The sequence below is a fragment of the Anoplopoma fimbria genome, chromosome 14 (genome assembly GCF_027596085.1).
Source record: "Anoplopoma fimbria isolate UVic2021 breed Golden Eagle Sablefish chromosome 14, Afim_UVic_2022, whole genome shotgun sequence".
Lineage (NCBI taxonomy): Eukaryota > Metazoa > Chordata > Actinopteri > Perciformes > Anoplopomatidae > Anoplopoma > Anoplopoma fimbria.
This window is the reverse complement of record NC_072462.1, coordinates 16251024-16268933: the sequence shown is the minus strand read 5'-3', so window position 1 is coordinate 16268933 and position 17910 is coordinate 16251024. Positions and strand designations below refer to the sequence as shown.

At 41.2% G+C, this 17910-nt stretch overlaps 1 protein-coding gene across 1 annotated transcript; it reads left to right on the top strand.

Annotated features, from left to right (window-relative positions):
* Positions 1-891: 891 nt before the first annotated feature.
* rnf34b (ring finger protein 34b) lies at positions 892-17786 on the top strand. Its single transcript, XM_054612518.1, is given in 9 exon segments — positions 892-1015; positions 2214-2278; positions 7780-7876; positions 7879-7997; positions 10564-11076; positions 13503-13565; positions 13701-13902; positions 13988-14011; positions 15567-17786. Coding segments are annotated over 7 exon segments (1188 nt in total). The 5' UTR covers positions 892-1015; positions 2214-2278; positions 7780-7794; the 3' UTR covers positions 15752-17786.
* Positions 17787-17910: the final 124 nt, after the last annotated feature.

Below are 17910 nucleotides of genomic sequence, written 5' to 3'. Positions count from 1 at the left end.
GTCACTGTTTGATGTACTGGAAAATGGCAGAGAATTTAAAGAGACTCAGGCTGCAGCATAATACTCTATTTGCATCATTATGACACCTTAAATGCATTTTTTTTTTTGTTTCCTGCTCTACTGTTGCAACCGCTGCATAACTTATAATTTGAGTATTTGAGCTGTATTATAATACAGTTAGAGCATAATGAACAGCATGAGCAGCTTTCGTCCCCTGAGGCTCAGTTATGTCTGAATGATAATAATGATGTGGCAGCGCTATCTGCTGCCCCCTGCGGGCTCACAGCGGTACCGGCCATGTGATGGAAGAAAACCCCTCTAATCTCCTTACTGCAGACAGCAGTGTGTGTGTATGTGTATGTGTATGTGTACACACACACACAGGCTAAATGCGGCGGTAAATAAGATTGTAGACGCATTTACTTTTGGAACAAATCAGAAATAACCCTCCATGTGTTGGCGCAGAGAGTAATCTCAGGTTTTGACTCATGTGATGTGAAGTAAGAGCATGAAAATGAAAATCAAATCCTCAAATTGATGCAACAAAAACCACATTTTTATGCAACAAAATCAATACTTTTTGCAAAATATAATAAAACATGATTGCAAAAAATTGTATCATGTCTGATGCAGAGAGCAAGTTATTTTATTATAAGAAACAAGTGTTGGTGCAAAAAAAAAAAAAAAAAAAAAAAAGAAGAAGAAAATTCTCCAGAATAAACTGACGCTGTGAAAATAGCACGATGCGTCTGTTGGTGCTCACACATGCGTCGGGACGCACGGATCTGAACGCCCACTCCGGCGACGTGTTGAGGCGGATTGGCTGCTAAAGATACCAGCGCCCGGGTGCGCTCCGTGGTTGGCTGCGGCTCGCTTTGCCATTACGTTATGCTTACTCCACACACACAGGCAGCTGGAGAGAGGGAAGACGTAATGGTTTGATTCCCTGTGCACTTGCAATGGTCGTCGTTCTGACATTACTCGGCAAATTCCTCGAACGGGAGGTGCAATGAAGGTACGTGGTCTATTTGCAGTCCGTTTTTACGGGTTTTGGATGTGGCTTTAGGATGCAGATTCATTGTGAGTTCCGCACGATGCTGCAACCGAGAGACAGGGAATACCTCCATCCTAATGCCATTTAAATGTGTCTTTCGTGCACCAAGATGTAATTATTTCAACATGCATTTATTTTAAATGCAGCATCCACTGTTTCCATTTGAACCTGTCAACCAGACATCATCTCGCTGCTGCTCTTTAAAGATCTGTGTGGGTTTTTTTTCCCCCGGCGAGATGGCAATCCTGGTAATGCTTTTTCCTGCATCTCCAGTGGTCCTGATGAACAGTAGGGTACAGTGTGTAGCCCTTTTATGAGCCTGCTTTGACCCTAGTGGGATAGTTCAGTGGACTAAAGCCTCTGGAGCGACGTCCATCCATAGTCAGGCTTTTTAATCCGGTCTAATGAGATAGAGGCTGCGGTCAGCGTGAGACTGAGTGAGTGCGGGGATGTTTGGAGAGAGATTCACCTCTCAGGTCCAAGCTGTGTCAGGAGTCTCCTTCCTACCCCTCTCTCCCTGTGCACTTTGTGTTTGTGCATGTGTGCATGTGTGTCTGTGCATGTGTGTGTGTGCATGTGTGTGTGTGTGTCTGTGTGTGCTGCTGTAGCTGCAGCACAGGGTGATGATGCTGTCTGGCAGCTCCCGCTCAGGACGGATAACGATGAGGATGATGGCGATGATGTCATTGGTGCTCTGGTGGCGGCAGGTTTGTGGTGACAGTCACGGAGAGAGAGAGAGAGAGAGAGAGAGAGAGAGAGAGAGAGAGAGAGAGAGAGAGAGGTGAGGGGGAAGCAGGACTGCCGCTACAGCCACCATCATCATCATCATCATCATCATCATCAGCATCATGATTAGTATCCTGTGTACACACACACACACACACACACACAATATGAAAAACAGGCTAATCACTTATTATTGAAGTCATACTGAAGTTGATTGGATGCTTCTTATAAAAGATGCCTGCATGCATCAATGATTACTTTAAAAAAAAGAAGAAAAAAAAGGTGCATGTGTCCATTTTGCAAATACAAATTTAGAGTTGCAAAGTAACTAACTTCACTCATGCAAGTACTGTTTTGAATGTAGAACTATTTATACTGTGAGACGTTTCACTCTGCTACATTTCATAGTGAAGTATTGTGATTTGTGTGCCAGGCTAGAGGGTTTCCCCAAGCAGCTGCTGCAAGCTAAAAGCCAGCGAATCAGCTCTGGCTAGTCAGGTAGGTTTTTTTTACTTAATCTAAATATCACACAATATCTGAAGTTAATGGAGGAGAAAGTGTATCCAGGCTTGTGAGAGTGATGTTTTTGTTTTGTTCAAATAAGTTCCTTCCACCAATTCCCCTTTTTCAGATACACTGCATGTTTTGGAGTAATGCTACCCCTCCGTGTGTGTTTTAATTCAGCATTGGCCATTGCACGGTGGAAATAATATTAAGGTATTGGCTTTTGTAAACACATATTTAGGCTTTGTAGATTACTTTAAAATTGCTAAAAAAAAAAAAAAAAAGCCATACAATCGTGCTCGCTACTCACAACATTTGCAAAACTCCCTTCACATCACTGCAGGATCAAATAAAATATTTCTACAGCTGCAGCTTTTGATTAATTTGAACTAACAGGGTTTTACATATAATACCTACAGGGAGCTCCTAAATGTGATACAGTTGAGAGAATAAACATGCCAGCGGTATTTAAAGCCTTTAAAGTCACTACAATCTTTTTTTGGTCAAAAGGCCGTGATCACAGAGGACACGATTTTCTGCTGCGTTAACTCAACAAAAAGTAGCTTTTTTATCAACTATTGATACTGAAGAATTTTTTTCTGCAAATACCTCAACATTTGTGTAAAATGTTGTGTGCAGTAGGTCAATCACTTCAGTACTGGAAAACTACTCACATGGAAAACAAGAATAGGTTCTTAACTCCTGGTGGGCAGCGTAGCATCACTCCCTGTGTGTCCCGGGAAAACAAAATGGACGTGGTGTTTTATTGACTAATCTGGTTTAAATTGAAAAGCAGCTTTTCTGTCCCTGTGGAACCGATGTTTTTTTAGGCATTTTGTAGGCAAAAATCTCAAAAACGTGAAAGCCTGCGGTACAGTATGTGTCATCAATGCTATTTCAATCAGGGAAGACTTGGTCTATGACATATACTTTCTCTTCAAAATCCTCTTACTGTTTCATTTTCAATCCATCGCGGAGGCAAATGCTCACAAATCTCTTATGAAATTGTAAGATGTAACCCTTGATGTAGCACAGCGGATCGTGATTATACGAAATGAGACTAAACTCACTTAGGGCAAACTTTGAAAGTATACGAAGAAGTCAGAAGCTATAAAGAGAGTCCAGAGGGCACAGTAGAAGTCTGGTTGTGGTTTTAAAATAGTCCAGTCATGGTTTGTTATTGCAGGACAATCTCCGCAGCAGTCTATATCGGTTTGTATGTTTGCACCAAAGGAATACTCCAGGCTGAATCCTCCCCTCATGCCTTTGGAGTTACTGTATAAATCATGTATAAATTATTTTCCAAACTTAGCTGGTAGCAGCTTGAGCTTTCTCTGCATATCTCTGCAGGCATCACTGGATCAGAAGGCTCCGGCAGACATCACTGAACATCAACTTGAGTAATGCCTCATTTGGATGAAATATCACATTTCTTCTCATCATCATTAATAACAACAAAAGGCGGTTATGAGTTTATTTTTTTAGTGACGACGTTACACTCAAGTCTTAACAGTTATTAAGGGAGCCGAATTCCCTTTTCACAGTCGGAGTGACATTTCTAGTTGATGCTAGATAAAAGGGGGAGATTCAGCAGAGAGAAAGAGGAAATGAAATGCGAGAGAGAGTCAGTGGATGATGGAAAGATAGTGAGGGATGAACCTATGTATAAAAATGTTTGATGGGGCACAGCTGTTTACACTGAAAACCACCTACTGTACCGTCTATAGCTGTATATTGACGCCTATACAAAACATGCTTTGCAAGTACATGGACGAGGGACAATAAATACCATGAGGTGATCATTTATAGATATTTTGTCATACCAATCGCACAGATGTAATTATCCTCATAACCTCCAACATAACGTAGTGGATAGTGTTGCAAATCAGTGAGCAGAACTAATTTGTGCCAATATTGGATTTACAGGATTTTTTGGCATCAATCTGACGAAGTGATCTGACTTTTAGTCGCTTGTACGAGCGCAACACTGGATCCCTAAATTTCCCATAATGCAACCGAACAGCATCTTTTATTAGAACCCCCTGCTTTCACCTTCAGTTTTTAATGTAGGATTATGAAATTACTTTAATGACGTCAGAGTTATTTCACTAGAGCCACAAAAAACATACAACTGTTTTCACAGGCTGTGTAGTACTTTTTGCGATGGGTAAACTGAACTTCATGTGTAAAATTGGTAAAATTTCCCTTTAAATTTAGAATTACGCTAGTGCCTTATGTCCTTATTGTTGTTATTGATGGGCAGAAGTCACTCGATGTTGTTTTGTTTTGGTGTCAGACTGATTTTCAGTACTAGTTAAACACTCCAGTCTCCACGACCCATTTAGGTCCCATCCAGGCTCCCATACGGTTTCACTCGTCTGTTCTCGTACAATATTTTGAAATTTTGATCTTCCAAAAACTAATTTATTGAGGTCAGATCACTGCACCATACGAGGCCTTAACATTTCCTGATTTGCCTCCCCTTTTGGTTTTTCTATTTAAATATGTATATCTATTTGCTGCTTTCCCCTATCAGTCTTTCTTTGTGTGCACATACTGGGCTGGATTGTTTGCTGACCCAATGTGATGTTGGGAATCCAGCAGCAGTGTGAGAAATATCTCAATTATTTGGTCCAGACCTGACACTCAAAAGTGTCCAAAGTATAGTGTGTGTGTGTATATATATATATATATATATATATATATATATATATATATATATATAAAATAGTGTTCCAGCTGAAGAGAAAATATAAATGATACAAGAAAAAGCAAAACAATGAACCACATGTGATGTTTACTCTTGTCACTTGTTTTTTCGGGACTCCCTGCCCGCAGAGCTTACAGTGTGCTAATTGAAGTGACAGAGGGAACTCGTGCTGCTGGCTCAAAGCCAGAAAAGACTGATTTCATGGCCAGACTGCATCGGGTCCTCACATGGATAATGCAGTAATTCCTCCTAGTGACTTTACTCTTATAGGAGGACGGCTGTATCTGAGATGGGAGACTTTTCTAAGCAGCCGAACATCAGGTCAAGCTTACGCCATGGGCAAATAATTCAAGTTGGTATGCATCATTTTTTGAGCACATAAAGCTGGAGGGGTGTTATGATAAAGTGAGCTTGTTGTGGAAGATTTAACCGAGGACGAGCTGCATAATGATGATGATGGAAAACATTAACAGCTTCCTGCTTCTCAAATTTGAGGATTTGTTAATTTACACTGTAAATGAAATATTTCAGGTTTTGGACTGTTGGTCAGACCAGACAAGCTTATTAAAGATGCCACCTTGGGCTGTAATGTTAATGATCCATCCGACAAACCATTCTATAATTAATGATAGATATAACCTTTTAAGGATCCATCCTGGCCGTCTCTCTGCAGCAGGGCTTCCTCCTGCTTGCCGTGACTCCACATATAGAGCCTCGTTCTTAAGGTTACGTAACGAATCCCTTAGCAGATGGGCGAGGTCAGATCACAAGGTGTTTGTGACAAGTCGTAAGGGGAGCGCCGCCTTAAGAAAAGATGTGGCAGGACCCTGTGAATTCCATTGTTTTCTGCATAGAGCCGGGCAAACCACAGAGGGCTTACATTATGCTCATGTCAGCTATTGATTCTGCAGGCTGGGGAACAACAGAAGACATATTCTCTCCTCGCTGTCCTCCCCCTCCCTCCCTCCTCTCATCAGTATGCTCCAAGGAGCCGTGGCTCCCATCACGCCATCTTTGCTCCCCGTGTCTGGCCCGGCTTGTGGTCAGAAAACACATCCAACACACTTTTACTTTGCAAGCCGAGTGCACCAACTTTACGCTAGTTTGCATGTTTCCACAGCACGTAGGGACGCAACATAACATCCACCTCTTCATATTTGACCCTCACGAGATGCGTGTTGTGTGGCTGAGACTCCTAACACATCGTCTGCGTGGATTATTTGTTTATCAAATTGTGAAAATAATGTAGTGACTGAGACGTTTAAAATTGCAGCTCTCTTGTCATTAATAGGAGCTTTTAGAGTCTGCTTCTGCCTAGTTATCTCTAACCTCAAAGACTATTACAGAGCACTCTCAATAATGTGCTGCTCAGTGTCTCCCCCCCTCCTCTCATTCATTTTCTCTCTTCACCCTTACCAAGGGAGACCATCTCCTTAAGCAGTTTTTTGTATTATTGAGCAAAGATTGGATGACATGGATCAAAGGGTCATATAATTAAACATATTTCACCAATAGTTTTTTTGAAAGGTGACCAGTTAAAGAAATTATTAGAATAAAATGCTGGCATAAAGCGCACAATTAATGTTTTATCAGTATAAAAACTACTGCTTTAAAGCTGAAAATGTATTTGACAGACTGCTGAAAAAAGTAGCTACATTAAAAATGTAAATTAAAATCACAAAGTAACACCTTGAATACACAAAACACCATTGAGTATCCAAAAACATCTGAATAACAAAATTCAAAATTCAATCTGAGCAGCAGTGTCCTCTGCACAATGAAACATGTTTTATCAGCACAACCTTCCTCCAAATTAATATTTGTAGCCTATAAACAGGGGATGAACTTTTATTTATCAAACATGTTTGCACAATCAGAATCGTATGCCTTTACAGTCAGCAGATCTCAATTGAATTGAGAAGGGATATTGAAATGAGGGATTTTCTTTTGGAGGAATGGTGTTTATACTTCCAAAGATTCAAAATAAAGCAGACGGCTTTTTGGGGAAATGTGTAGAAAATAATGCACAAAAGGTAGACATAAAACATCACATGTCTGGTGCCAACAGACAATGGTCTCAAAAGCAAGACTCCTAACAGAGGGCAGATAAAATAAGTATTTACCAGAAAACAGGGTTTCGGTACACAGCATGTGAGTCCAAAAACAGGTAACTGTTTTCAAAAACAGCAGGAAAAAAGGCTTGATGTAAATATACAAAAGCAAAGTTTAAACCACACGAGGAAGTTGTGAGGCTAAAAGGCTGGAACATAAACTACGAATAGCTCAGACCAACTTGCACAGCTAAAGAGGAGCACACAGACTGAATGCACAATGAAAGGGGGGTGATAATGAGGCACAGGTGAAAACAATCAAGGTGGGGCAGATAATCACACAGGGGCAGGAAGTGAAGTATCTGAAAGAGAGACGGGATCATACCAAAATAAGACAGGAAATAATAACTGGAAACAAGGAAAACATAATCTTAGAGGAGAGCTGGAGATGACATGTCTGTCACTGATGAGGCCAGAGAAACTAAAAGTCATGTAGATAGTTAGACATCTCTGAAAGTTTGAGATGTGTGTCCTTATGTGTCTGTCTCTGTGTGTGTGTGTGTGTGTGTGTGTGTGTGTGTGTGTGTGTGTGTGTGTGTGTGTGTGTGTGTGTGTGTGTGTGTGTGTGTGTGTGTGTGTGTGTGTGTGTGTGTGTGTGTGTGTGTGTGTGTGTGTGTGTGTGTGTGTGTGTGTGTGTGTGTGTGTGTGTGTGTGTGTGTGTGTATACTCCGCAGGCGGGGGCATCGTCCATGTGGGCGTCATGCTGTGGGCTGCTGAACGAGGTGATGGGTACGGGCACGGTGCGGGCGCAGCAGCCGGGGTTCGGAGCAGGGCGGGGCCCTTCCGCTTCGCCCCCAGTGCCGGGTACTCCACCTACCCCCCCACCAGCTCAGGGAGTGCCGGACAGCTGTGCAAGGCCTGCGGACTGGCCTTCTCTGTCTTCAGACGCAAGGTAGGCAAGAGTTGTGGGAGTGAAAGTGATGATGAGTTTGATAGTAGATGATAAAAGACGATAAGAGAGGTTTTTTTTCAACTTGGAGGTTAGGAAGCTATTTGTTTGGACTGCATGGTTTCACGATAAAAAAAAATCCACTTTCAGACTGGAAACCTGCTTGAGTAATCCTTCAGAGTCAACATTTAATCAGGTTTTTTTTTCTGTCAGAATTATGTAATCCTTGCGTGCAGTTAGAGCAGGGACTCTTCCTCACGGTGCATTCAAGGAAACACTGACATTCATAATTACTGAGTCACATGCTGGAGATCTTTTTAATCCAAAAACCTCCAAAATGATATTGCAGTGTTTCACACTGACATACAAGAAGTAGATTTGACATTATTACTTACATTATTTTGTCTCTGTTTCAGGGTTAAATCACTGTTCTAGCTCATTTATTGAACCTTTATTTATACAGGGTAGGTTGGCTGAGCAATGTCCTGTTATCAGTTAACAGAAATGAAATAGCCAGAACAGACAGCCATTAATAGAACAGAATAACAGCCGGTAAACAAGACAAAGGCTCAGATGAGGCAGGAATCACAGGCAGTTAGTAGATGTGGTAAATATAAAGACAGCAAGTTGTTTACTGTGATGGAAAAGAAAGTTTAAAGACTCTGCAAGCTGGTTTTCATGATGCACTGACATGAATGGAAACCAACATCTGTCTTGAAGGCAGTGATGGAAAGTAACTAAATACATTTACTCAAGAGGCACTTGTCCTCTACTTATTTTGAATGTATACTACTTGTATGTATGTGTCCACTCCACTTAATTCATCTATCAACTATGATAACTACCTATCAGATTAAGATTTCAGATTAAAAAACCTATGACAAACCTTTGAAATACACTGTATTGTTACAGATTAAACCAGTGGTGCACAGCAAAGTAGTTAAAACTAGAGCAGCTAAAACAGTAAAAGGCTACATACACATTGGTGCATCAGTATTAACATCTAATGATATCATATATAAAAAAATTTTTTTCAGCATTATGGGCCTTTTTAAGTACATTTTGTTGATAATACACAGTAAGGAGTATTTTTTTTAAGTCTTGTACTTCTTCTTCCACCACTGCTTTAAATTTCTAAGTTGACCTAAAAGCTTGTGGTGTTTTTGGGGGGAATATGGTCGTCCACCACGTTTGAATATAAAAGAGCAAAATCACTGGCGTGTTCCTTTGAGAACATGCACCATTCATATTCATTTTGGCATTTGCAGAGTGTCTGCACAGCTGAACATGTCAGAGTTTAAAGGCAGAGTGTCTCTGTCTGGCAGTCAGACGCACTGGGACACTGATGAGAAAGCTTCCTCTCTGCTCGCCGCCTCAGATCACTCTATCGCCATCCACACACCAGTTGCCTTACTGACAGCAGGGCGATTCCCCCGACACACACACACACACACACACACACACACACACACACACACACACACACACACACACACACACACACACACACACACACACACATTTGTGTGTCAGCGTGATATTTTCATTGTATAAAAAAATAACGTGCTGGGGGATTAACAACACATGATTGAAGAAAAGTATCTTTTACCGTGCAAATGCCAGAAGCACATTTGTGCACAAGTGATAAGAAAATGTTTACAGCCATGGCTGACCTGCTTTCCTGACCGTTTGAAGTGTCAATCTACTCAGCTGCTCCGTATCAGGAGACGGTGTTAAAGCAGTGAAATGTCAAACATCACCAGGAGCTTTACAGATAGCTTATTTCCCTTACTTTACTCGTCCCCAGAAAATAACTGAGCACACAGGATGTGGGCCAATGTTTCAGATGGAACTCTGTGTTGCTGGTTTATAAGTTTTTCTCTTTGTCAAAGCAGCAGTCTCTAGGAAATACATAACTGTCAATGTGGTTGTTAGGTTGAAATCATGCATTTGAATCTATTTATTTTTTAAAACAATTACCATGATATCTGATTATTATTTTCACCATTGATGAATCTGTCAATTACGCTTTCAATGAATCGTTTAATCTAAAATTCAATTTTGGAGCATAATGAAAAATGTCCATCATCATTTCCCAAAGTATCATTTCTTATTTTATCTAAATAGCGAGAAAAAGCAGCAAATCCTCACATTTGAGAAGTCGTAGCATCCAAATGTTTGGCATTTTTGCATCCGAAACTATTACATTTTTTTAACATTGTCATATCTAATTTTGAACAAGCCCTAAAACTGTATCATGCAAGTAAAAGCATCTGCTGGTGGATTATTCTGGTGCAAATAATGTTACTATTATTAGTACAAACGGCAGCTTCAGTTTCTTCAGTTTCATCATTTGACCCATTTTTCAAAATTCAAATCAGTGAAACCATTTTCAGTAGATGGTTCATTTATTCATAGAGGATAAATAGTTAAATATGTTTACAGTCAGACATCAGGGCCTGTTTAGAAATGATGAAAAATACCGTTTCCTGAGTGATGGTGTTGACAAGAAGATAAAGCACCACTGATCACATCCCGTCTCTCTTTGACCCTCCTCTCCCTCCGACAGCACATCTGCTGTGACTGTAAGAAGAGTTTCTGCGCCCTGTGCTCGGTGCTACAGGAGAACCTGCGCTGCTGCACCACCTGCCACCTGCTGCGCGGCACGGCCTTCCAGAGGCCTCGGCTCATGCAGCTCCGCGTCAAAGAGCTGCGCCAGTACCTGCTGCTGCGCAACATCTCCACCGACACGTGCAGGGAGAAAGAGGACCTGGTGGACCTGGTGATCTGTCATCAGGGGACCAGGGAATCCCCGAGACCGGTGGCGGAGGCCGAGGACGAGGAGGAAGAAGAGGAGGACGAGGAGGAAGAAGAAGAAGAGGAGGACACGCATGAGGAGGAGGAGGAGGAGGATGGGGAGGAGGATGAAGGGGGAGAAGACACAGACAGCCTGCATTCGCTCCCCCACTCACGCGCCGCCTCACCCCCCTCGGCCACGCGCTCCGCCTCCGAACAGTCGGTGCTCTCCGCCTCTCAGGGAGACGTGCTCAGCCCAAGTGACAGCTCAGGGACCAGCAGCCAGGTTAGACGCACGTCTGACGTTCACTGTGTATGTATGTATGTGTGTGTGTGTGTGTGTCTGTGTGTGTGTTTGCACGCGTGGCTCACACTGTGTACTGTGCAGACACACACATTCTCCAATTTACATATGCCATACTTCTCCCACATCTGTCCTCATTCTATCCCAGATAATTAATTTCAAAGGTGAAGTGAGCTTATTTACAAGTGTCAGTGTGACTGTTCTAGAGTCAGACTTCCTGCCTTCAACTCCCTGACAAACATCTTTAGATGTTATTGCTTTCATTGTAATTCGTGCTTTATTTTTCCCTCTGCGCTGTCTTCTGTTGTGTTTTTTTCTTATGATCACTTGGTGCTCTGCTCTGAATTAAGTGTTTCTCCCTGAAAATCTAGTACATTTCAGTGTTTTTTTTCTCCCTTTATTTATATTATAAAAGCTCAGATTTGCTGTGCTGGTCCAATGTTCATCAGAATGTATATGTGACAGCAGGAAACAGCTGTGTGTGTGTGTGTGTGTCTCTGTGTGTGTGTGTGTGTGTGTGTGTTTGTGTGTTGTGTGTGTGTGTGTGTGTGTGTGTGTGTGTGTGTGTGTGTGTGTGTGTGTGTGTGTGTGTGTGTGTGTGTGTGTGTGTGTTCAGAGCCCTCGAACCAGTCAGTGATGCAGCTTAAGCCCTTTGCCTTTTTTAGGTCGGTTACATAGGCTGAGTTATGTAACAGCCTCACCAGACAAGAAACACTACAGTACATCCCTCCTCTCACCCCCCCATAGATGAACTCTGTGATCTTCTCTTAGTTTGTGGCACATATAGGCTTTCAGATTCTTGTGGGTTATCTATTTTTACAACCAAAGGTAAATGTCTGGAGATAAACTGCAAAAAAACCTTTTAAATTGAAATATTAAAACAAATGACCCGTATTTATGGAAACATAAAAATCTGTCAAAATGACATCCAACTAGATTTTAATCTGAAATCTGAATATAAGATTATCCTACTCACCTTGTTTGGATACATAGTTTATGCAGTAAAGTAAATGCAACAAAACAACGACATGCAGTGTTGTTTTTGTTGAATAAAGTTTCTTGAAATAACCAATTCCTCCCTGGATCAGTTACCTTAAATCATGTAAATTGACAAGATTACTGGATGAAGAAGAAATATGATAAAAACCATCCTGAAATAAAATTGACAAATCTGAAGTATGTAGGACACATTTTTAATAGAAAACCCAGGAGGTTGAGTTAACTTTTGCAATGAAAGGGAGTTTGACCCATGCCTGTCTATCACCAAGTATATTTTTCTGAACATTTCTGAACATTTTCTGTTCTTAAAATATCAAATTTAGCAGCTTGTGCAGCCTTTACAGAAGTATGCGCTCTCTGAGTGCTTTCTAGTAGTTCCACATGTTTGAAATGTTTGAACAAAATCTAAGATCAAGTCAAAGAACCGTTGTGCTCCAGAGAGGTTTGGGACTTTGCATGTGTCGGGCTGCTGCATCGTGTTTGTGTCTCTGAGGAGTCTAGCCTGAGCAAAGCATGATGTCTGGTTGAGGGAAGCCATCTAGCACCGCGGCGCTGACGGATGCATTATTAACACATCTTCATTCCAGGGAGATGATTGGTCTGCTGGAATATGGCGAAGGAGAGAGAGAGAGAGACAGTTTTTTTAGGCAGAGAAACAGAGGCTGCACTCCAGAATGATATCACACAGTTACAGATCATTTCAGCTCTTCACATGCTCCCTTTTGACAAGAAGATAAAAGAATGAAGAGACAATCTCCTCTCTTCAAAGCACATAAATGGCTGAGATAACATTGAGTTATACTCTGAAACCAAACAGAGTCTGCACTAGTCTGTGGCTCCATTTACTCCCTTCTCATCCAGCGAATTCAAGACTGCCACCTTCAAAGAGAATAATGAACCGCTGGGTTTAAGAGCAGCTGAGTCAGTGTTTAAACATCTCTATTCCTTCATTAGATATCTGAACAGTTGTAGTTTAAAGAATTAGATCGCCACGAGATAATAAGTTGTCTTTTATGATGGCATTGTAAGTCATATGGAGCTAGAGGAAACTATGAATTTTAATCAGACACAGTGTATCTTATAGTAGTATCAGGGAATGTAGGTGGTGATCATCTTGTTTACGAGTCAAACAAATATTAGTCAACTGGTATTTTTTCCTGCCGGTTCAGCAGCCAAAAATCTGAAATTAGGAGGTTCTTTTAAATGTCTTTTAAACACCAAAATCGTTGTGCTCATATACTACATGCATTTTGTTCAAACAGTAAAAGTTTTAATTGCAGTGATTTGATATAAGGTGATTAAAGATTAAAAGCAATGTGTTTTAAACGGCGGATCAATGAGTAAAATACTGTTATGAGAATTTAAATCAACCTAAATTAACCTCAGTGTGTTGATTTCTTCTCAAACAGGAGCAGGAGGATACTCCAACAGCGTCTCTCTTGAACCTGGAGCCCACTGAAACATTCATGGAGGTACACATTTTTGCACATTGGCAGTACTAAGCAGTGTTTATAGTAAAAGAACAAAGATAACCTTAGACTGACGAGGCTCTCAGGGAATGCAGACCGTGTTATTGACCGCAGCTCCGCTTCCTGTGTGGATTGTAGGTCAGTCCGGCGACGCAGAGGAGGATCAGGGCCTCGCTGTCTGATCTGGACAATGAAGAGGCGATAGAAAACCTCTCCGTCCGACAGCTCAAAGAGATTCTTGCCAGGAACTTTGTCAATTACTCCGGCTGCTGTGAGAAGTGGGAGCTGCTGGAGAGAGTGCACCGACTCTACAGAGAAAACGAGCTGAACAGGAAATCCAGTAAGTAACTAACTTTCACATTTTGACCTTCCATGCTCTGTATGATAAAGATAATGAATACCTTATTTTCTCCTTTTGCTTTCAGTGGAGAATGTGAGCATAACTGCAGGTAATTATCATATTTCCCAGGTTTAAATTATGACATTGCCTTTTATTGAGAACACTAATATTAGCACATTAAATCTACATGCAAATGAAGAGCAACATTGCTTCAACATTGTTTTACATAAAAGGTTAAATTCACGGTTTCCTGAACTAATGTATTTTCTTTATTACTGCTCATTCTTATCTATAAAGTGGTTGCATATCCTCCACCTCTCTGCAAAAGTGGAGTTGGAGGTAAGATATTTTTATAAAAGCCTTTGCCATCTCCTCCATGATCACAAACTGTACATCGCACCAATCATTTGATATTAGTAAGGGCATGCTGCAGCACCTGTACCCTCTTGATCCTTGATATCATCCTGCATATTATCACATTATGGTCACTTGAGTCATTATCTCCTGCCTGGTTCAGTGTCTCCACATTCTGTCCCTCGTGTTTCTTCCCCAGCGTGCAGCATCATCTCATTTCATTCTGAAGGACCCTCATCCTCTCATTAATGCACTCGCTCTAAGAGCTTTTACCTCTTGACGAGCCATCATATTACTCCAGTAGCAGCATGTCTCCATCAGGTGTAATTACATTGTCGACCTTCCTAGAGGCTCAGTTGTTGACATAAAGGGCTTGAGGATCCTATTAGTCCACTTAATAGTCAGACGTGTAGCGACAACAGACAGGCTGCTGCCAGATTTAGTACGTTTAGCTATCAGCCAGCAATCAGACATGCAACTCCTATAAACCAGTGCACTGACATCATTTGCTGTTGTGATTGTTTTGGTTTATATCGTAGCACCTAATTATAAGTAGCAGATCAGTTATTGTAAACATTTAACGTAGCTGCAAATGTCTAAATTCACCTGATTGGAAGACAAATATCTCAATATTTATAACAATTATGGTTTTAGACTGTCTCTTTTCTTCCTCTTACTACTTAAACTAAAACCTAAGTATGAAACTAATTTTAGTTTCCGTCAGTTTGTCACCACTCATTTACCAAACATAGATTTTTCCAACTGGTGACACTTGGATTGTGCAATTAATACAGCCACTGTAGAAAGATGTTTTATAATTGGGTTAAAGTGATCCATTTTTTATTTATTCTCCATGTTTGAGTTGAAAATGAATATAAGAAATAATAATAATATTTTTATCCTACAATGGGCCTTACTGCATTTACCTTAGGCTTGATTTCGGTTGTCAGAAGGAATGAGCCAGTTTTCCACTTAATTACCTTAATTGTGTTACCACTTACTGATCACCATTTGAAATGGAAACAGTGTTTTGGGTCATTTTAAAGTGATACCTCACAAGTGCAAGGTGTGCACAAAGCAAAAGCAGTTTTGCATAAAAGGTGAAGAATTTGTTAGGTAGGGAGATAGAAGAGAGGATCCACTGGGAGTGAGTAAACAGTGATGAACGATGTCGTCATGGTGACAAATCACAGACTGCAGCAGCTTCAGTTAGGTGCCGTTGGACTGTACAGCATCACTGAACTTCACAGTTTAATGATCCTGAAGAGAAGCATTGTAACAGAAAAATAACGTTTTTTTTCCATCAACAGATGGTGTCAAGGCTCAGCTGGCGGCTGATGAAAACTTGTGTCGCATCTGCATGGACGCCATCATCGACTGCGTGCTGCTGGAATGTGGTCACATGGTAACCTGCACCAAATGTGGAAAGAGGATGAGCGAGTGCCCGATCTGCAGGCAGTACGTAGTGCGGGCCGTGCACGTCTTCAAGTCTTAAAACTGTGCTCGTCAGAGAGCGGCCCTCAGGCGTGCACGTGGCCCCGAGCCCTGACTTTATCACTGAGGATGAACTACTGTGCATGAAGCCTCGCAGGGCCTAATGCTGCAGCAGGTCCGAGCAACTTCCTGGTCTTTGAAACCAGACTGTTGCCTCTGGACTACCATGGTTTGTCCCCCTCCCCCCCTTCCCTAACTAACTCATGATCCAGCCCCACTTCTCCTCCCTGGTGGACCGTCATCAGCTGCACCGGGACGCTCACTCTCTCTCTCTCTTTGGTCGGTTAAACAGACAGCAGAAACCTACGACATCGCTTTCTGCTCTCTATTCTCGGTTTAGTTTGTACTCACAGGAGAGGAGAGGAGGTCGGTCCCATGGATACTTGAAGAGGATCGGGTCATTCTGTGTGGTGATGAGAAGCAGATAAATGTAAGATCCCAGGGTTAGAGTCAATATGGTTTACACAGTCATGCCACATGACGCCGTGTTATCTCCCTCAGTGTTCTTTTAGGATGTGCAATATTTAAAAGAAGAGACTTACATGTGTTTTTATTAAATGTCTTATCTGTTAATCCGAAAACATCACAAGCACCGGGTCATCTCGTCTCGCACACAGGAGGGTGCAAGGTGCCAAACATCATGCCTTTTGATCGATATTTGGTTTAGATTTCTTGGTATATTCACCTCATAACCAGCAAGCTTGGTGTGATAGTTTACTCAGTTTTTTTTTTTTCTCGAATGGACTTGAGGAAATAAGTGAAATATTTGAACACTTTCTATGTGTGATTGTTTCCTCATTGCAAGATTAAGTGCACGGATACGAGTTTGGCCGAAGCCACGAAGAACTAAGAGCGCTGCTTGTTCACAACACGTGCTGCGCTACATTCCTGTTACATCTAATGAGCGTGAAGGTTCATTCGTCAACTTCGAAACAGCAGTTTGAGGGGAAAAAAATATCAAATCTGAACTCGAGGCCCACTTACTAGCTTTTTCCTGGGCTTTCAAGTTTCACAGGCTTCATCTGCAGATGGAGTCTGCTCGGTTGTCATGGCAATGGGTCAGCCTCCGTGACCTATGGTGGTCGTATATGACGGGGAGATCATGCGAATGGCCTCATCCTTCTCCTGAGGAAGACCACAAGACAAGAAAAAGCTAATAAGTGGACCTTAAGTGAAGTTTTTTTTTAATCTTCATTTTAAAGACTCATCACCCTTTCATTTTAAATAACTGCCACCAAGCAATTCCATTTAGTTTCCAAGTCTACCAAGTGTCTTTCTTTGATTGTGTTGTCCATTAATGTGTCGATGATCTTAGGTAGGTGACAGGTGCTACTTTCTCTTTTCTGAGCGTAACATCAACATACCTTTTGACATGTTGTCAAGGGCCTCCTTCCAAATATCCATCATAGAGTGAGAGGCAGAGAAAGCCTGATTTACTTTAACCTGTTATGCAAATGAAACACTTTGTTTTTCTTGTCATGAGATCCAGTAAACTCAGATGTCACTAAAATATGTGTACAGTATGCCTGTGGTACTTTTAAAAAAATAAGCTGAATTGCTGTTAAGTGAATCGCATAGATAGCTTATATTGTTGTTTACTTATAAGTCATTAAATGTATATTTTTCCATTTACTTGGGAGGCGACATGATTTTAAATTATTAAAAGATAAAATATACCGTTTTTCAGAATGTATCTCTGCTGATTTTGATCAGACGAGTTCCTCAGTCCTCTGATCACGTCACTCTCTCACCATTAAAGTTGCGTCAGTCATGGTCTCGCTTTCCAGCACTTTTTGTCGCCGTCTGCTTCAGATCCAAAAACCGACACTGACACCATGCACTGTAACAAACACTGTAACTCTGTAAGTCTGTTTGTTGATGCTGCTGTTTCTCAAAGATGTCATTCATTGGGCAGCTACAGTATTACCAGAGTAGGCACTCATAATCCTGGAACTTTATATTTTGGAATGTTGAACCTTTTTATTTTGGTAAACAAGAGAAAAAATGATTTATTAGATTCAATAAAATGCAGTACTACAAACCAGAAAGTAAAACCCTGCTCTTCATTTTGTAATCGGCTTGATTTTGTTCTCTTACAACCAACATAGTGGTTGGCATACAGTTATTTTCACCTATAAATAATAATCATCTGATGACAGC